This window comes from Ischnura elegans, chromosome 1 (assembly GCF_921293095.1).
Source record: "Ischnura elegans chromosome 1, ioIscEleg1.1, whole genome shotgun sequence".
Classification (NCBI taxonomy): domain Eukaryota; kingdom Metazoa; phylum Arthropoda; class Insecta; order Odonata; family Coenagrionidae; genus Ischnura; species Ischnura elegans.
This window is the reverse complement of record NC_060246.1, coordinates 106,811,101-106,829,772: the sequence shown is the minus strand read 5'-3', so window position 1 is coordinate 106,829,772 and position 18,672 is coordinate 106,811,101. Positions and strand designations below refer to the sequence as shown.

At 37.9% G+C, this 18,672-nt stretch overlaps 1 protein-coding gene across 1 annotated transcript in view; it reads left to right on the top strand.

Moving 5' to 3' along the window:
- The window catches only part of LOC124167723 (titin), a 127,170-nt gene extending 113,510 nt beyond the window's left edge, over nucleotides 1-13,660 (top strand). Inside the window, exon 75 of the mRNA XM_046545736.1 lies at nucleotides 7,997-13,660. Coding sequence (XP_046401692.1) covers nucleotides 7,997-8,137 — 141 coding nt within the window. The 3' untranslated portion in view covers nucleotides 8,138-13,660. The remainder of the gene's footprint in view (nucleotides 1-7,996) is intronic.
- The last annotated feature ends 5,012 nt before the right edge of the window (nucleotides 13,661-18,672 follow it).

The window sequence follows — 18,672 nt, the reverse complement described above, 5'->3', positions numbered from 1 at the left end:
AATTTGTTTTAGTTATATATGTACTATATTTTACCTCTTGTTGTTACACCTACCTCATTTTTATCTCAAATATTTTGAAGTTGCTCGTTTCTCCCTCTTGCTCCTGTAAACAGGCAGCTCAACAGGCATCACTACATATTTTTTGCATAGGTGAGTCTTCACTAGGGATGAGTCGATTCCAAATGTCGATTCTCAATTCCACCGATTCTCGGGCACGGAATGGAGAATCGATCACTTAAAGTCGATTCCGATTCCATCGATTCCAGGAAGATAAATGTTTTGAGCACAGACTAAAAGCTTGGGGTATAAAGTCCGCCACACGCCTAAGCGGCCATGGTGTCAGCCTTGCCCACGCGGAGGATACGCCCGGCACACGGGTGCTGCGACGAACATACCCAAGCGGCCTCGGAAACATGAAAATGTTGGCAAGAGCAACAAACCGATGAACCCTGAAATGGCACATGTTCATGAGCAACTCTCAGAGAAAAAAAATTGGAAACCATAGGATCGGGAAGCAATGCATGCGTTTTTCGTTCTTTTAGTAACTGCTGGTCACGGCAAATCAAATTATTGCGATTATGACTCACCATCGGAGATTTCATCAGGACCACCATACTTTTTATTTTCGAATGATATTTGAAGTCTGATGATAATTAAAACGTGCAGAGAGTGAGTTTTCCAGTGAAAAAAAGTTTCTTATAAATACGCGCAGAGAGCGGGTTTTTTCTTAGTATAGCTCTTTTTCATAGACTAACACGTGTCTACGTCAATAATAAAAATTTAGACACGTTCGCGTTTGTATAGTTCAGTTTCATCAATGAAACCCTTGAGAAAGTTGATACTTGCTTGTCATAAGCCGCCACGGCCTCCGGGCGGACTTGACAGGTTGCGTTCGGCCGCAACCAGTCTACCTGCCAGGCTACTCTGGTATGTATGGATGCAATGAATGCTACATTATTGTTTAGCCTCCGCAGCCAAACGACAATGTAGCCACCGCGGCTATTGTTATTTTATTCCATTCAATTCTTAAATTTTAATGACAGCAATGCTTCAGATGAATCAATATCCCACCTGTTAGAAGGAATAAGAATTGATGGAATCGGAATCGAGAATCAGGAATCAATTTGAAGGAGTCAGAATTGGAATTGGAATTGAAAAAAGTGGAATCCACTCATCCCTAGTATTAGCCAAACTGATATGAGTTGGATTGCAAGTGAATTGAATTGAAAACTGGTATTCAAATTTTCTTGCAGTGGCTGTTTAGCTTTGGGCTATAAAATATTATGAAATGCCTCTGTTTTGCATTAGTTATATCTGCTCTTTACGTAATTTGATATTATGGTTCTTTGTAAAATCATTGCTACTGGAATTCATAGAATAGAAATATAAACTAGGCTTAACCCATTCGCATCCACAAGCGTACTGGTACGCAGCCTGAAGCTGGCCACAAACACTACAAGCATACCATTTGCAGAATGCATAGTTATATCTATCAGTTGATCCTGATGCTATCTTACAAGTTATTTTTTTTGTAAGATTTGGCCTGATAATGTATCTGATAGCAACTCCCATCTGGTGACTATTTAGAAAACTGTAAATCGCCTTAGAAATACTTTTCTTACCTGTAGATTTTATTCACCCAAAAATGGATCGATTTAAATCTGATGGTTGATTTATATCCCCGAGGATGGATGCGAATGGGTCAATTAAAATGGTAAATTTTGTGGCATAACTTAGCTAATACAAAAGTTACATATTTGGAGATATCACGCTATGGAAAAATTAGACAATATGAAGCAGTACCCTGAAAACAAGCAATTTAATCTACAATAATAGAATACATATATGCTGTAAACCTTCATTTTTAGCTACTATTCACAATATGTTCAATACATACTCTAGTGGAATTATGGAGGGAACCAATAGGATTGAAGTAAAGCAGACACAAAGCAGCTTACATTGTCTTCCCTTTCCTCATTTTTACAAATGACCAGAGCTGTTGGTTCCCTACTTTAAATCCCATCTAAATCAGCATGTTATGAGTTTTTATCATGATGAGTGGAGCAAAATCTTGATTCAGTTATTCTCTCTTGCCATTATATTGACAAACCATCAATAAATCATCCCTGCTACTGTTGTGTTCATAAATATTTCACCACTTGAAGTTTCTATTCAATCTTTTGAAGGAAAGCCTTTGTGGACTAAATATATGTTAGAACAAAAGATGATTAGCCTAGTGATATTGGTGGCTAAAACTGTGTTGAAAATCTTGTGTACTCATACCCCAACTGAGCTCATTACCATGGCCTACTTCTAATTACATATGGTGCAACAAGCCATAAATAATTGTTTGTCCTTCTTAAGGATGATGATTCTCTTCATAATTTTTTCTAATAGTGTATAATATATTTACAATAAGATGAGCAGACCTGGCTAAGTGGAGGGATCTGGTGATGAAAATAATGCTCAATGTCTCATGAGATTTTGAAATGCCTGGAATTAATCTCTTATTATGAAAATAAGATTCTTGAAATTATTTAATTATTTCTTTACCATTTTGTCAGAATTAGACGAAGAAAAAACCGAAATGGATTTATTCAATCAAATTTTTATGAATTCAAAGACCTCCCCCCCATGTGTATCAATGACCTGAATTTTATCCGATCAATACAGTAATTACATATTCTATGCACTGAGGGATGTTTTTTAACCAAAAGTTTATTCATGTTATTCAGAAATAAATTGATATGCTAAGTATGGGGATTAATCCCATGAAAATTCCTTTTGAATTATTCTTTTTTAACTGGGAGGGTGTATGGTTGAATTTAAAATCTAGATGTTTGATTCACTTTTGTAATAAAAAAGAGGTTGAAAATATTGTGCTACACTATTTTATTATTTAATTGCTTGTGGTCAAAACGTGGTGATGAATTTGGTGAGAGGTTTCATATTGTTGTTGTCATATCTCAATATTGCAATAGGTCTAAATGTGTATCTGAGAGATATCTATTTCAATTCTTGCTAAGTTGCATCTGGAAACGACTCCATTGGAGCTTCTCATTTTGAATAGGGACAGACATGTTAGGCATTTATTCATAGTATTTTGAAGGCATTATACTTTTTATACATGTGTTTGAAGTTGACTCATTGATGGACAGAAATGCAGTGTTCATTTTTTTTATTGTTCATGAGCAAATGTTTTCATAAGGTATAATTAGTTGTTTCAGTCGTAACTTTAAGGAATCTACTTGACATGATGAAAAGTAAATAAAACTTTGTTATTCCACATAAATACCATGTTTATGTGGAATAACAAAGTTTTATTAAGTTTTCATTTGGTGTTAATAACTGCGGATAGCTGAAAAAAACTTAAAGGAGTTAATATCTGTGAGCCGATTCACACTGTCCAAATTAGAGCTACTATTAAGGCCTGTTTACACGATACATTAACACATAAGAGTTAATGTCTGTTTGCGTGAATGATTTTTGTGGACCGGAACGGAACATGTATGAATGCATGAACCATATTAGAACAGGTTCTATTTTCTGTGCATGCATTCACACAAGTTGGGTGGTTACACGGTGCATTTTGGCGTTCATTCTCGCGTTCATACATTTAGACATTAACCCGTACGTGTTAATGTACCGTGTAAACTGGCCTTTATTCCTGTTGTGCAGTTTATGTTTTTACTTAGGGCTTTTCCACATGGGGCTTCTCAATGCATACATACACAGTCCTCACAATTTTATCATTATTTTTTCTGTTGAAAGTGAAAGCATATTGTGTATTGGGCAATGGAGTGAGTAATCTTAACCTGTGTTGTAGGAGTTGTGTTAAGATCATTTCAGTGCAGATCTAGAATAATTTTGGAGGCATGAAATTTGCCCTTCCTTCTCTCCAATGTCAGGGCAGCTGCGGGAAAGTCAACCCAACATTTAAAGTTATACCACCGAACACTACACCCTATGTGCAAGAAGTAGGTATGCCACCCATGATGCAGCTCGTACAAAATCAGTTCATTGGCTATAGCTCCTCACAGGAAAGCTTCTCTTGTAATTTTCACACACAATTCATGTGATATGTAACTCTATCCACCAAACCATTTACGTCCCTTGAGTATAGATGAAATCCTGAGCATCATTAATAGATGATGTACTCTTTCAGAAAATTAAATTGTTAGCCTCAGAAAAATCATTTTTTTCTTTGAATTGTTGGGGAGTGAATTTCTTCCTGTAGAGGGAAAGATGAATGACTAATTTTAAGTTATTTATTGACATCCACAGATTTAAGAGTCATCAATCCTATATTTTGATGTGAGGGTGATTTTATTTTCACTGGGCTCGTGCTGAGGTTATCTTATTTATAGTGACTGAAATTGGATGAAATAATTTCCATTATTATTATGTGCCAGGCGTTACATTTAACAAAAGGTGTATTTTGAGGTGTGAGTGTTAGTTTCTTAACACGAACAGATAGAAGACACTGGTTGGGCATAAGTGAAAAGTAATGACTTCAACTCAGACACCTCATTTAATTAAAATCAGATCAGTAGAGAATTGTTGCTCAGAGTAAGCATAAATAAATATATTTGGTCTCCAACCAACAAGCATCTAAAAATTACAAATAACAACAGTGAATGTGAGATGAAATATGACGATTGGGTAAACAATACATTTTTTTAAGGAAATTGAAGTACAATATACAGAGCGGTCATTCATTTAATTATAATTTTGAAATAATTTTTTCCAAGCAACCCAAGTCAGTTATAAGATTATGATAGAATTAATGATTTTGTTCTTCCCTCTCAACATCATTATGCATTTCATCATGTTTTGATGTTTTTAATTACTGGTATAAAGTTTTTAGGCCCAAATCGAATCCAATTATACCACCATGTTAAATATCATGTACTAACTCAAGTATGTATATCTTTGAGCCATACTAGCAAACTGGAATATACCTATGTATGACCAAAGTGCTCATTCACCAGTTGGGCTGTCTATGAACTATACACCAAAACAAATCATTTAACACTGTATAGTGCTGTAGGATACAAATTATATTTAAGGATTAAAAGGTTATTTGTATTTAGCTGGCTGCCTCAGTTTATTTAAGTGTTGCTGAGAGGATCATTATCTCTGGTAAGGATGGAGGAATCAATTCGGCAGCAAGAATGAAGATGAAAAATAATGATGAAGTGGTTCAATTTTAATGTACATAGTATGTTACATGGCATACATTATTATTGAATTAAATACAGAGTACTAAAATAGGCTCTCCCTGCTTTAATTTTGAAACTATTTTAATATATGAGCTGGGTGTGTACATAGACAAATGCATGAAATTCAACCATGACATATCTAAGGTCTAAATTTGGGAAGCTCAAGCACACACCACCTAAACACACGAGCCAAAAATAAGGAAATAAGTTTTCAATATGAGGCTTTAAAACATAAGTGCACAATCTTTAAAAACCATTTTAATAGCTTAAACTGATAAAATAGTATTTTAAGAGCAAATAATATGGTCATGCGTTTGGTCTGTGTCTACCATGTTTCATTAGTGAGGCTGATACAGCTCCATAGTATGCCTTTAGCTGTACCAGCCATACTCATTTTTGTTTTGGTCGAGAAATTCACCTTAAGTCATAAAATGTGACATCACTTCCAGTAACTTTCAATTAAAACTTTTTAAAGGAAATTTAAGTATGCCTAGTACTCCCCAAAGTGGATTGGAAGCCGGCCATAGTGTTGATTTTCATAGAAAAATTGTAATGGTGGAATGAACTCAAAATATCTATACGATTCCCTTTTTAGTTGGATTGGAAGAGAATAAATACCTTGTCGTAAATACATTTTTAGCTTAATTTTGTATGAACAGTTGATTGCTCTTAAGGTTAACTATCTTTATTGGATTATTTGGATTAGCCTTTACTAACTGTATGTATGCATGGTATGTATAGTTTCTTGGAATGTAATCTATGCTTGAAGTAGCATGGTTGTTGGTTAAAATTGATGGTAAGAATTGATCTTACATGCTTAAAAATTTTAAATTAGGAGAAAATATTTTTTTAACCATCTGTAAGTAATGGTGTCTGCTGGATTTGAAAGATTTTTAAAATGAGTTTCTTGAAAAAATTTAAAGATTCGACTCTGAAATAAAGAGGAAGCTCTATCAATATGCTGTGAATTATTTTCCTCTCATTGTTTATAGCCAAGTGATAACTTTGAATTCCATTGCTTTGATGAAAATCCTTTTGATTTATAACCAGGCACTACTTTCTAGGGATATTTTTCTTGAGTATCTATTTTTAGTAGTTAAAGCATCAATCTGAAAAATAACTCAGACATGACCCTTTAAAATGGAGAACTAAAATTCCTTTATGTTTTCTATTTGTGTGTCGAAATGAGTTTCTTGCAATCAGGGTACATATTCCATTTCTAGTAGAATAGGAAGCTGGAAATTATATGCTAAAAGTCAAGAACTCTAGTTTCTTGACTAATTCTTATGATAAATTCAAGTGGTAACTAAACAAGCACCGATTGCAGTCGAAGTTCTCTCAATAGTACATAAAGTGAAGTATTTAGTTAAAAAGATTCTTTTGTATTTTTTAAAATACTGTGACAAAAGATTGAAAATCATCCAGTTATCAGTTCGATATACTCTCCCCAGGGGCGCAGCTAGGGTGAACGGGTGTGGGGGTATTGCATACCTACCAGGGTAAGCAGGAGTTGCGGGGGCCCTCCTCCAGAAAAATTTGAAGAATTATGGTTCAAAATGGCGAGTTTTACGGCTTTATGAGGGATATTTGATAAATCCTAACTCTAATCTATAAGTGATACTGATCCAAATAAGTAAAATGGATTAAACTTAAAAATTTCTCTGAGCTCTGGGGGGGGGTTTATCCCCCAAACCCCCCCCTCGCTGCGGCACTGACTCTCTCCTCTTCTACCTTCCCTATCCTTCTGCCACTCCCCTTTAACATCTGTTTATACTTGCAAACAAAATTCTTGTGCAAGTGAATTCAATTGATACATCTTACCTACCCAGATAGTTTTCCAGGTGGCAGAAATTATTTCAACTAAGATCATAAATTTGTAAATACTCATTTTTTATGTAATTCAGGTGATATGACATTGCCTCCATAGTCGTTTAATATTAAAACTCATGTTATAAACTCCAAAAATCCAAGACAGACTGTGAAATAAATAGCTGTAAATTCTCCAATGCTCTCTCTCTCTCTTTATAAATGACTGACAAACAAATGTAGAAAAAAAGTTCACCCTAGCAACACCATGAAAAACTTTGAATAACATTACCGCAGCTCAAGGGTTAATAGGCATTTCTGAGGAGTGGGGTGTTCTCAAATGGGAAACTCATTGGTCGTTAAGCACACGATTACCATACTGCTAGCATGGTCAGAACTAATTGCTGACTCATTGATTACTATTGGATTTCATCATGATTAATTTGTATGGATTTTATTTATCATTCACTTGCTTTCCCTATATACTTCCCATGGGAATGAGTTATTTTCCACCCGAATTATCTATTTTTTGTCTAAGATTTCAATTGTCCAGCTCATTTGCTGCATTTTTTTCTTGTCTTTAAAGGCATAGATTATTGATTAATAATCGTATGAAATTCCATTTCAAAAATTTAGGATTTCAGTTTTTAAACTTAATACACACTATGTTGTCTTCCTGCCCTTTTGATTGCCGATTAAACTTAGTATGCCCTAATGTTTATAATATGTAATTAAATGCATTTTAGGATAGTCTGAATTTTATCATCGGATCATCTCTTAATTTTTTCTTGTTGGAGTGGGCTTAAAATTTTTCATTTCTTGAGTATGTTATTGAATACATTTTGCTGGGAAAAGTGAAATATATTTTAATAATTCAGCAGGCACCATTAATGAGTAACCAAATTTTCCTTTTATGATAAGTTTTAGTTCAAATCAGGTAATATTCCATGAAACTGGTTGTATTTTAGATGATTCATGAGGGAAATAATGCTGCCCTCCTCATCAAGAGCACCTTTGAGGAGGATTCTGGAGTATTCACATGCAGAGCCACCAACTCAGCCGGCATGGTTGAATCATCAGCAAACCTGATTGTGAAAAGTAAGGATTAAATTAGATGAGCTTTCACTTTTTGAGCTTATTTTGTATTGTGTACCTTTGTCCTCCATACTCCAGGCTTTGCAGAGCCTTCCAAAGTTGCTACTTGTGTGATGTTCCTTACTTTATTTTTGCCTGTTAAGCTCATTTTTGTCATACAACCATATAGTAAGAATGTGGGCAGATTAAACCCACTCTGTAATCACCTGCCTAGGCACAATTACTTGTATCAATTGGCTAAGGCTATTTTGGGTTTTACCGGATTGAGCCACTCCGACTAAAATTCTGCCTACATTCTTTCATCACATCCACCATCATTTTTTAAGCTTTGTGTTGGATATTTGTATTCAGGTAGCCTCTTTGATTTGCCAGTGGTATGGATTATATGTCAGGTATTATTAATCTGTTAGTTGAAAATAAGTGCCTTATTGCATTCAGCATATTGCATCTTAATTCCAAGCTCTGCCCTGCTGAATTAATTGATATACTTTTTTCTCAAAGATTATTTTGTATATTACATTAATATTTTGAGCTTGCTCAATAAAGCTAATTTTCTTCAAGTCTAGTCAGAATGACAACTTACAGCTGTGGTATGTGTATGTATGTATTTACTTATATATAAATACGCATACACACCATATTATATATTTATATAATTGAACATGTGCAATGTCGTTTTCTTCGATGAAAAATTCTAGTATAGGATAAATATTTGTCTTCTTTCCCTTATGAGATGTTGTTACACTTTAGGCTCATAATGATTACCGCTTCATTTGTCATGAAGGTTGTGTTTGATGATTCACACATGTAATTTATACTAGGAAAATATCATTACTTTATTTTGTAGAATAAGCATTAATATTAATTTAATGAATCGCTTTTTGGAATATTTAAAAAAATGTATATTATTCAATGTCCAAAATAAAGTAGAAAAAAAGAAAGGCATTTTGAATGTTTCATGGATTCCTCATTGATTAATATTTGCTCTAGAAAATACTTAAAATTATTTCACCCAAGCACCAAAAATTTTTCAAACACTTACAATTAGATTCATGTAGTACCATTGGTCAATTTTTCCATACCCTTGCTCAACCTCTTGTTTGCAATAGTTTTTGTGTGTTTGATTTTTCTCGAGTGAGTTTGCTTTTACCTATTTTTATGTCAACTTATATTTGCTTTTCCTTCAATATATTTTTTAAATGATGAAGAACCACCCTTTCCTTCATTAATTGAAGGTAGAAAAAGTTAGTAGTTGGGCTGTCAAGGGCAATAGCATTTCATTAATTATTCTAAACAGAACAGCAACTCACTTTTGAATTGAGTAGCATACATAAGAAATATTTTTTTGTTGCCAGGGGATGAAAATAGGATGTTGGAATTATAATTTAACTCTTTGGAGGGATACTGGTGAGTTTGATATGATTGATTCTCTAATGGTGTCTCAGCCTCATTTTGAATAGCTGATTGGAGGTGGATAGCTCTAGATTGGAGGTGGAACTTTTTTTTTCACTTTATTTACCATGGTTTTCTGTTGATGGGAAATGGTAATCCAGTTTCATTATAATGTTTTTGCTAGGGATTTGTTTCATATGAACTGCAAAATTTTCCGTCATTAGGTTTAATACAATTACGATACATCCTACCTATTGACAGCAATTCAGTGACTCATCATTAAGGAATACAACTGTACCCCATTCTTTTTTTTTAATAAAATTTATCATCATGTTCTCTGAGGTGTTCATTTTGTATTTATTGACCTTCTATGCAGCTATTTTTTGTGGCTTATTAGTAATTATAATTATTGAAAAAACTGAAAACCCATTTCATTATATACCATATTTTACCTCACATTTGTTCAGTTGTTATTCGATTGCTCATGCTCAAGGCAATTGATGAATCTGTTGCGCCATTTATCATTTAATGCGCCAGCCTTATTAGGAGTCTCCAGGAAAGTGGTCTCCACTGTAGGCAATGAAAAGGGAGAAATACGTTGCCTTCTATGGCGAGGTGAAAGAGGACGACCTATAGAGCCACTTAGCCTTCTTCCCCACCATACAACCCTCGAGTGCTCCGTCTCATTCCTGCAACCCACCTTGTAGAATCCGCGAGCGTGGTATTCCTCCAAGGAGGAGAAAGCTGAGCCAAGAAGGGGGGAGGGGGCCTCATGGTAGGGGATTTTTCTCGGAGGGTTGGGGTAGCGCGGAGATGAGCGGTTAAGATGGCGTCTATTTCTGTCCACCACACTCAGCTCCCTCCTGCGTGAGCCCCCTCTCACACGAGGCTAAATTTGGAGATGCGACTTCTTCCCAACAGAGAGAGAGGATCAATATGTTGCCGCGATAAAACGTTAATGTAGATATTCGTCGTTTACTCTGGCAATTTAATGCGCCTCACTTTCGCTGTCCCCATTCGATGTCGTGTTGTAAAAAAATTGTCCCATTCGATTAGAACTTAAGTCTCGTAAATTTTTGTTTGCCCCGGTTTAAGGGGATCGAGACAAAATTTTCTCGTTTTTATTGCGTCTTTTGGGCGACCCGTACAACAATTCTGCTTCAAGCAGTCGAGAAAAGTAAACTTCATCGCACCGTACTCGGAATTTGCGAAGAGCTTTGTGTACACTCGCGTGCTATTTATGAACTAGTACAGACCCCCTCTTGCCACAGCTTATGGTGGGTGAGAGCGTAAATCCGTTTTTACTTTCTTTTCTAGTCGTGGGGACGTTATGTTACTGTTAAACGACGCAGTGGGCGGCAGTGATGACGTCTCGGGATTAGATCTAGTTCGAGGGTATGGGAGAAAGGAGAACTAGTTCGCTGATGCCTTTGGCCACAACCTCATGGAAATTGTGTAGGATACGATTCGTTGGAATTCTGTGCCAGTGGTGGGGATAAGTGCTGTCACGTTAAAATATATGTTTGGATCTATTGTGAATCCTCCATCTTACTGATTCATGGTCAACGCCGATTTTATTTTGACTGGCATTTGCTCGAATTAATTGCCGTCTTACGTACCTATCCTCCGTAAAAAAAGGTGGATACGTATTGTTTTATCATTTCAGAGAGATATGACTGAAGAGACTACATTAGAAATCAATATTTTCTGTGGAACATTAAATGCTTTCATCCGGCGTCATCCCTCGCGTCTCACCTTCTACCTCCAAGCTATCCTCTTCCAAAATCCCCCCCAAGAGTCAAGTTAAGAAATTATTTTGGGATCGAGGTCGTTGTCGTTGGCTGGTCGCATTTTCAGTTTTCTTTTTTTTGAAACTCTTCCCTCTTTTCCATCGTCATAATTTAAGCCTGTGACTCGGCAAAGCGTCTTGAGTCAGCATCAAAGCCGCAGTAGTTGCCAAGGTTGGAAGTGAGAGTGTGTTTGTTGCATCGTTCGAGTTACCAATATGTCTTACCTGCTTCCGAAAAGCCTCCGAGCAGCCAACTTACCTTAGGTTGAATGACGCACGGCTCGAGTTTCCCGCCATTAGTCGAGATTTAGACGGAGGGGAAAGGGTATTTTTGAGCGGAGAAAAAGCTTTACGGAGCTTGGCTGGCGCATCCTCTTCTCCATGGAAACTGTCTTTCCTTTGTAACTAGTAGGGTCCAAGAATAGGAATTTTGAATCATCTTTGCCGCTCAACGTTTAAGCGTTCACCCCTCTAATCTCCGACCAAACACGAAGCTTCATCCCCATCCCTTAGGCCGACGCACATTCAACTGGTCTCATCCGTCTTTTTCGCCGACGACTCAGCGCTCTTTCTTTAGAACATATTTTCGACCAGTTTACCTACGGCAGCTCCCACACCTGTGTTGGGCGGGGACGTTCTTAGAATACTCGAGTAAATACAGTCAGCGACGAATATTTTATTTGCGCGAATACTTTTAGTTTTTATTCGTTTAGATTTATCTGCATTAATGTACGAAGGACTTGTGCACCTCTGCGAGGGATCGTGCTGCCAAAGAGTGAAAGCTGTTAGTCCTTGAGAGTTTAAAAACTTTCAAAAGCGGGACTGGAAAGGTTAACGAAGTGATTGTACCTACCCTTCTCTCGGCGTTGCTTTTATATGGCCATCGTGGCTCATTCGTGACCACTTTCGTCATTCTTACCTTTAGGCGGAGCAACCTTCCTTCATCGCTAGGTGTGGTTGGCACCAAAATCCCTGACCGTATTCTTGACTGGCCGGTTCTGACTACTCGGAAAGGCGAATAATGTGAAGGAGAAAACATTCTGGGCTTTAAAAGGCTTTAGTCTTGATCGTCCTTCCCCCAGTGCTCGGGCGCATAACCTCTTTTTCCTACCTTTCTACCTCTGCCTATCCATCTTTCCAAGTGGGACACAGTCAACAATTTTACCCCCTCTCTGTTGCCTTCCGATGGTAGTCATTCGTATGAGTCACTAGCGTCTGAATTCTCTTGTTGTGTCATCCCTGAGATCCCCTTTACTCGTTCATTTGGAATGCAGCCTGCGTGGGAGACCGCCTTTCCCTTTATATAGCCCTGTCATCCCTCCCCTCTCATAGGAAAGCAGTTGCAGCGTCCCTCGTGATTCTGTCTCGACTCTGTGACGCGTCTCTTTGTTTTCTGTCTTTATTAGGGTTGCTTGAAGGGTACAGAGACGATACTATTTATGATTGGCCTTGGGTTTTATTGAGCATATTACGCATGACCTACTAGGAAATACGCCACAGATTATAATGTCGAGGGGTAATAACTACCCCTTTCGATTATTAATCAAGTCTTAAAAGGAAATGGTGAAGTAAATTTGTACCCTTCATTAATTTCTATCCGTCCCACTATTTAATTACATCGTTATTTATCCGCTTCGAATACATCGCACGCGAAAATTCACCACTTAAGATGATAAATAACTACTATTGTTATTTGGAGGAAAGGGTTTAGAGCAGTTTAATACTAGCATTTGAAATGATCAATGGCAGAAAAATGACATATCATTCCAGTGACCATAATACCCAGCTTATAGTAGAATATTTTTACACTAAAACAAAAATTGTCATTCATTAGTTCAACGAAAAATAATTTCTTCAAATCCCAACGAGGGAATCAGTTTGTCTAAACATATATCACTCACTTTTACTAAAACACTTGCACCGAAATGCGTAAAATTTGTCTGCAAGCACTTCTATAAATTGGAATGCCAAATCACAACAGAGCATTCTTAAGTATAAAGTCCGTACATAATATTAAAGCCAGATGATCACAGAACAGAGAGTATCCTTAAAAAAACACGTAAATTCACAATATTTCAAGGCTACTCTTAAAAGACTGTTTCGATAACAATAAAGTTTCACAGCAGATGAAGGTGACATCCTCTAAATTTCCCACTTCTACGACACACTTTTCACTTTAAATCTATGCTGAAGTAGCACCTATTTTCTTTAACTTCACCGCACACTCACCTCGGCCCCGTCCAAAAACGAAAATTTTCCTCCCTAACCACTTGTCCAGTTCAAACCAGCCGCGCAAAGATTCGTGGATTTTGGGACTGGGTTGTTACGGGACGCAGGGAAAGTAAGGAGAACTTTGGGGAAATTACAAAAAATTAGTACGTGTTATTTTGTCCAAAATATCCGCGGTTGTTACTAGATTGATATCAATCTATTCTAGATTAGGGTACTGCCGTGATAAGCGGCGCGGTATGTTTTTGACAGCTACGTCACGCCAGGGGACAGTAATCCAGGAATCTTTGCGCGGCAAGCTCAAACTCACGAATCGATGAGCACTTTTCACTAGATCACTCGCAGGCACACACTAATGCACTGAGCTTCTCAGTCACAATCCACGATTCCGTAGAGCGGCCGACTGGTTGCAGGGGACGAATCCGGTCTTGCTGTGGAGGGTGCAGAATCCCGTTCCTCTCCCGCCGGTGGCCGACCCACGACTCGAAACGCGCGATGGTCTCCCGCTTGGAGGAACCTCGCCGTGTGGCACTAATTTTCCACTGCCTCCCATGAATCCCCCCCTTCTTTCTTCCCTCCCTCCCCACCTCACTCCATTTTCCTCGCCCTCCTGACCTCTTCATTTTGTCTCTCTCTATCTCACATCCCCCGCGGTTCCTTACCCGTACCCCTCCAAACCCCCCCCCCCCCCATTCCGCCAACTCACTAGTCGTTTTCCACGGCTTCCCGGAGGACCAATGAACAGGCTCGGGAAAGGGGAATGGGAAGAATGACGACAGAACCTGTTCCTCCTCCTCTTCCTCCACCACCTCTTTTCCTTCCTCCTCTACCTTTCCTGCCTGATCTCATCACCTACCTCTCTCCTCCTCCCCCTCCCCACACAACCATTTCAGCGCTCTCCCCATCCCCCTCCAGCTGCGCTCACCTCTCGAGCGACGAGGTAATCCACATTCGGTTTCATTCCACTCCTGCATCTCCCATTTTTCATGAGCCGGGCCACATCATCTCTCCCCGTTTCAGGGGTGCCTACACCCCCTACCTCCCACCTTCCCCTCCGTGCCGACCATTCTTCGCGAGTTTCCCCATTCGTTAGCGTTGAATAATTTGTGACTTGGCGGTCGCGTGCGAAACTGGCTGGTGCCTTCCTCCCGCCATAACTTCTCGTTTCGTACCACTTGTCGCTCGCTCCCACCCCGCGAATGACGTTGCTGGGAACAGATCTCATGCGGCACTTCATCGCCTGGCGGCCAACTCATTATGGAGTCGTATTGCCTGGTGGAAGTTATTTAACTGCATTCTCCTGGAATATATTTAGACGAAACTGCTATGATTTCACCTTTATTATACATGTTACAGAATTGATAATTAAATCGTAATCACTTGCCCCCATTTGGTATTCTTGTCTGTGAGGAATAAAGGCGCACAATTTTATGTTACATTCGTGCTGCAGTTGAGTAATCACAGAAACAATTATATTGAGGCTCTACTTTTCAAAATTGCAATTTTGTATTGTAAATTCGAGTGTTATGTTTAATAGCAAATACTCTGTTACTTCAAATGCTTGCATTTTTAAGTTCCCTCGGTTATTTACTCCAGTGTTTTTCCCACTTTTGAGACGCTTATTTTTAGCTCCAATTAATTCTTGAGAGTATATCTGGAATCTTGGAAAGATACCCCGGAAAGAATTCATTAGACCGTGTCCTAGGAAGCGATGGTAGCCTGAGCGATAAAGCATTTCCTTGAAATTATATCCATCAGTTATTCTCCATTCTATTGGCTAGGTTTAGTACATTAACATTGTATTTTATATATTATCTTGTAAGGTTAAATATCTTTATAATTAACTTTCGTAAGTTTTTAAAAAAGGCCATGAAAAAGCAGTGCACGCATGCGTACGTTAACACCTTAGTTAGTGCATAATATTTATTCATACTTTATTAGCTCACTCGAATCCTGAATGAAAACTTATTTGCATCTTGATGTCAAATAACTTTGTCTGTAGGGATTTCTGATTTTTACACTGAGATGGATCCCGCGTGAAGATTTGGAAGTTCTTTCAAATTGATGTGAACATAACTTGAAAAATGAAGTTCAGCGTCCTCTATTTCAGGTTTTATCTGGTGGAATGAATACACGTAAATCACTCGTTTTCTAAAAACATCGTTAATATTTGCGTTTGGCGGTAACCACACCCGCGAAAAGTCCAATATTCTATTCGTTGACCTCGGGGAATATCGTAAGCATTTTACTTTGCACATTCGTAGTTGTAAGTCAAAATCTCTGTTGAGAGGTTTATTTTTACTATCAAAGCAGTTACGTGGTTTGCGTGGAAGTTAGTTAATTACTCTAAGTTATTGTTAAATATTATAACTTGATAAACATTTTATCTATATTTATTTAGTTTTATTCATCTTTTGCGTCTTGGCTGTAAGTTTTTTTTTTAGACCGCGTGCACTTATGACACAATGATCATGATGGGCAAAAATCTTAATTATAACCCCCCCAGAATACATGCTGACGACATGAGCCTACCACTTAGCATTTAAGTTTTCAAGAAATAATCCCTTGTTTTTGAAAGGCGCCACTTTAATCCCGATGTTGATGCTTGCATAGCTTTTTCGCAGCGAAAATCAAAGCGGGATTAGCGGAGCACGCGCCGAAAAGCATTACGTGGCCGCGGTGGCAACGAACGTGAAATAAGACGAAGATATGCTCAAGTTCAGCCAAGGTAATGGCCAACTTCCTCTCTACGCTCAGTTTCACATTCCTTGCAGCAGATGCGAGCGGTGGGATGGGAAGCGGGGTGGATTCAGCGCGCGTGGCGTTAGGGCTAACGATCCTCCTTGGCAGAGAGGGGGTAAAGATATTACTTTTTATGTGTTGAGGGTACAGAATTTCTTGAGTAGAGATATCGCAGAATCATCGCACTCAGCCATAGGTTGAAATATTTTTAAAAACTCATTCTCTAAAATCTGCGAGTTACTGAGACTTGATCTGCGATTACTGGAAGAGTTCTTCAAATTGCGCAGAAAGGTATACTATTTCCCTCGACTTTAGATACAGTGACTATCGTTCTCCATTTTCAAACGTCTATCTCATATATTCAATTGCCAGTTGCCAAATAGTTGTCCTGCATACACTAAATCCTATTCAACTTTGTCTAATGAATTTCATGCCAATTGCGCATCTATTACAAGCGAAGTCAACCTGTGAATATGATGTGATTACCCTTTTGGGACACCTGCTGTGTTGTCTAAATAGTAATAATAAAATGTATAAAGCGGTGGCAATTAAGTCCGCTCAGACAATCAGTACTTATTTCTTTCTCGGGAGGTAGCAAAGATATTGAATTTTTATTCCTGAAAAGGAAGAGTTTTTCATTACCCAATGAGAATGCGTTTAAATTTGTGGATGTAATGCAAAAACATTTTTTCTTGAAACGTTGGAAATTTTTTTGGATGGCATATTAATTTACGAATTTCTGTGTGAAATTAAAGCGATAAGTTAGTTTTCTCTGTTGAAGTCTTCAGTATTTATTTTAACTTCATTTGTACGTCATATCTCCAACCTTTATCTCAGTCAGAACGTTTGCATAGCTTTCCAATAGCCCTCTTGTACTTTATTCTGTTCCGATAGTCTTTGACGTAGGTATTAGTATTAAAAAACGTAGTCTCTGTATTATATTGGTAGCAAATATAAATGGCGTTTTTTAAATAATATTTAACTACTATGTAGAGATCGACTCACTCGTTGATTCAATACTATTGTTGTTTTGTAGTTATGGTTGGTTGAATTCCGTCTAATTAATACTATTTTAAATACCGAATTACTTCCATGGTGTATAAACATGCACCTGACTGCGTGCCCACGCGTGTCCGCGTATTCAATTACTTAATTAACAATACGTTCGTATGGTTGTGCTATATTGTTTTTTATTTGTAATGAGCACGAACGCTGACCATGTTGTGAAGATCCTGTTAACTTTCTGGTGATTATAGTTGTGTGAGGTTTTTTTTTTTACTTAGCGTTCCTTGGCACCCCACTTGCTAGTGAATCGCTTCGTTCCGCGTCGTTTCCTCCCTCAAAAGTTTTTCGAAGTAAACGAGGAAGTGTTTGTAACCTGCCACTTTTCGCTTCGTTGCGGAGCTCAACCTCTCGCTCGTGGAATATCTTGGCCTTGCTTCCGGTTATGGTAGGCTTATGGCAAGCCAGCCATGAAACTGGACATGGGATCTGCTGCGCGAGCGTTTTAATTCCATACTTATTACGAACCAGCGAACTTTTCTATATATCAATTATTAACGCCGTCTCAATCTATGATCGTTTTATTTAGAAGCATGTTTTGTAGGTAAGGTTAAGGATCTGTACGTTAGAATTTCAATGAAATCCTTCGTCAGGTTAAAATGTCGTATTTAACCGTGTGCTCGGTTTCTCCGTCTATTCAGTAAAAACGAAATCTCAAAGTGAATATAGTCTCGGTAAAAGTCGGACAGCGTATGCGGCGCATTGGTGGTTTTTGAAATATATAAATAATCGTATTGAGGCATTCTTTGTGTCTCTTGATGCCTTCTACAAAATTTCTTCTCTATTTCAATTCGAACGTGAAAATTTTATGTTTTTTTGTTGGTGTCTTTTATTTTCATTTCTATCGGAACTTTTTTTAAAAGAAGTGTCGTCATGTGCGAGTGTTAACGATGAAAATGTTATTAAGTCGCTGACTCGAATATTTGTTTATACGGCTGTCAGGATTTTACGAAGAGATTTGGAGAAAAATAAGTCAATAATGAACATCGCGGAGTTCCTCAGTGTAGTTCCCACCTAGAATTTCGTCCCTATGCGCCATTAAACGCGCCACGTATGCGCCATTAAACGCGCGCGCGGGTTACTTACCCGGGCGTGCGTGAGCAATTTAATTCTTGCTCTTGGTGCTTGAAAGCAATTAATCGCGTAAGAAAACTTAAAATAATTCCCGATTCAATTTAAAGGTTCAAAATGATAAGTTATACCGAGGAAATATCCAGCATAAATTCCTGCCAATAATTTGTGTATTTATGTATCGTCGCATGGATTTTGGGATCCTAGTGCCAATGACATGAAGGGTTGGTCAAAGGGAAGCTACATCTATTTTGAGAAGTTATT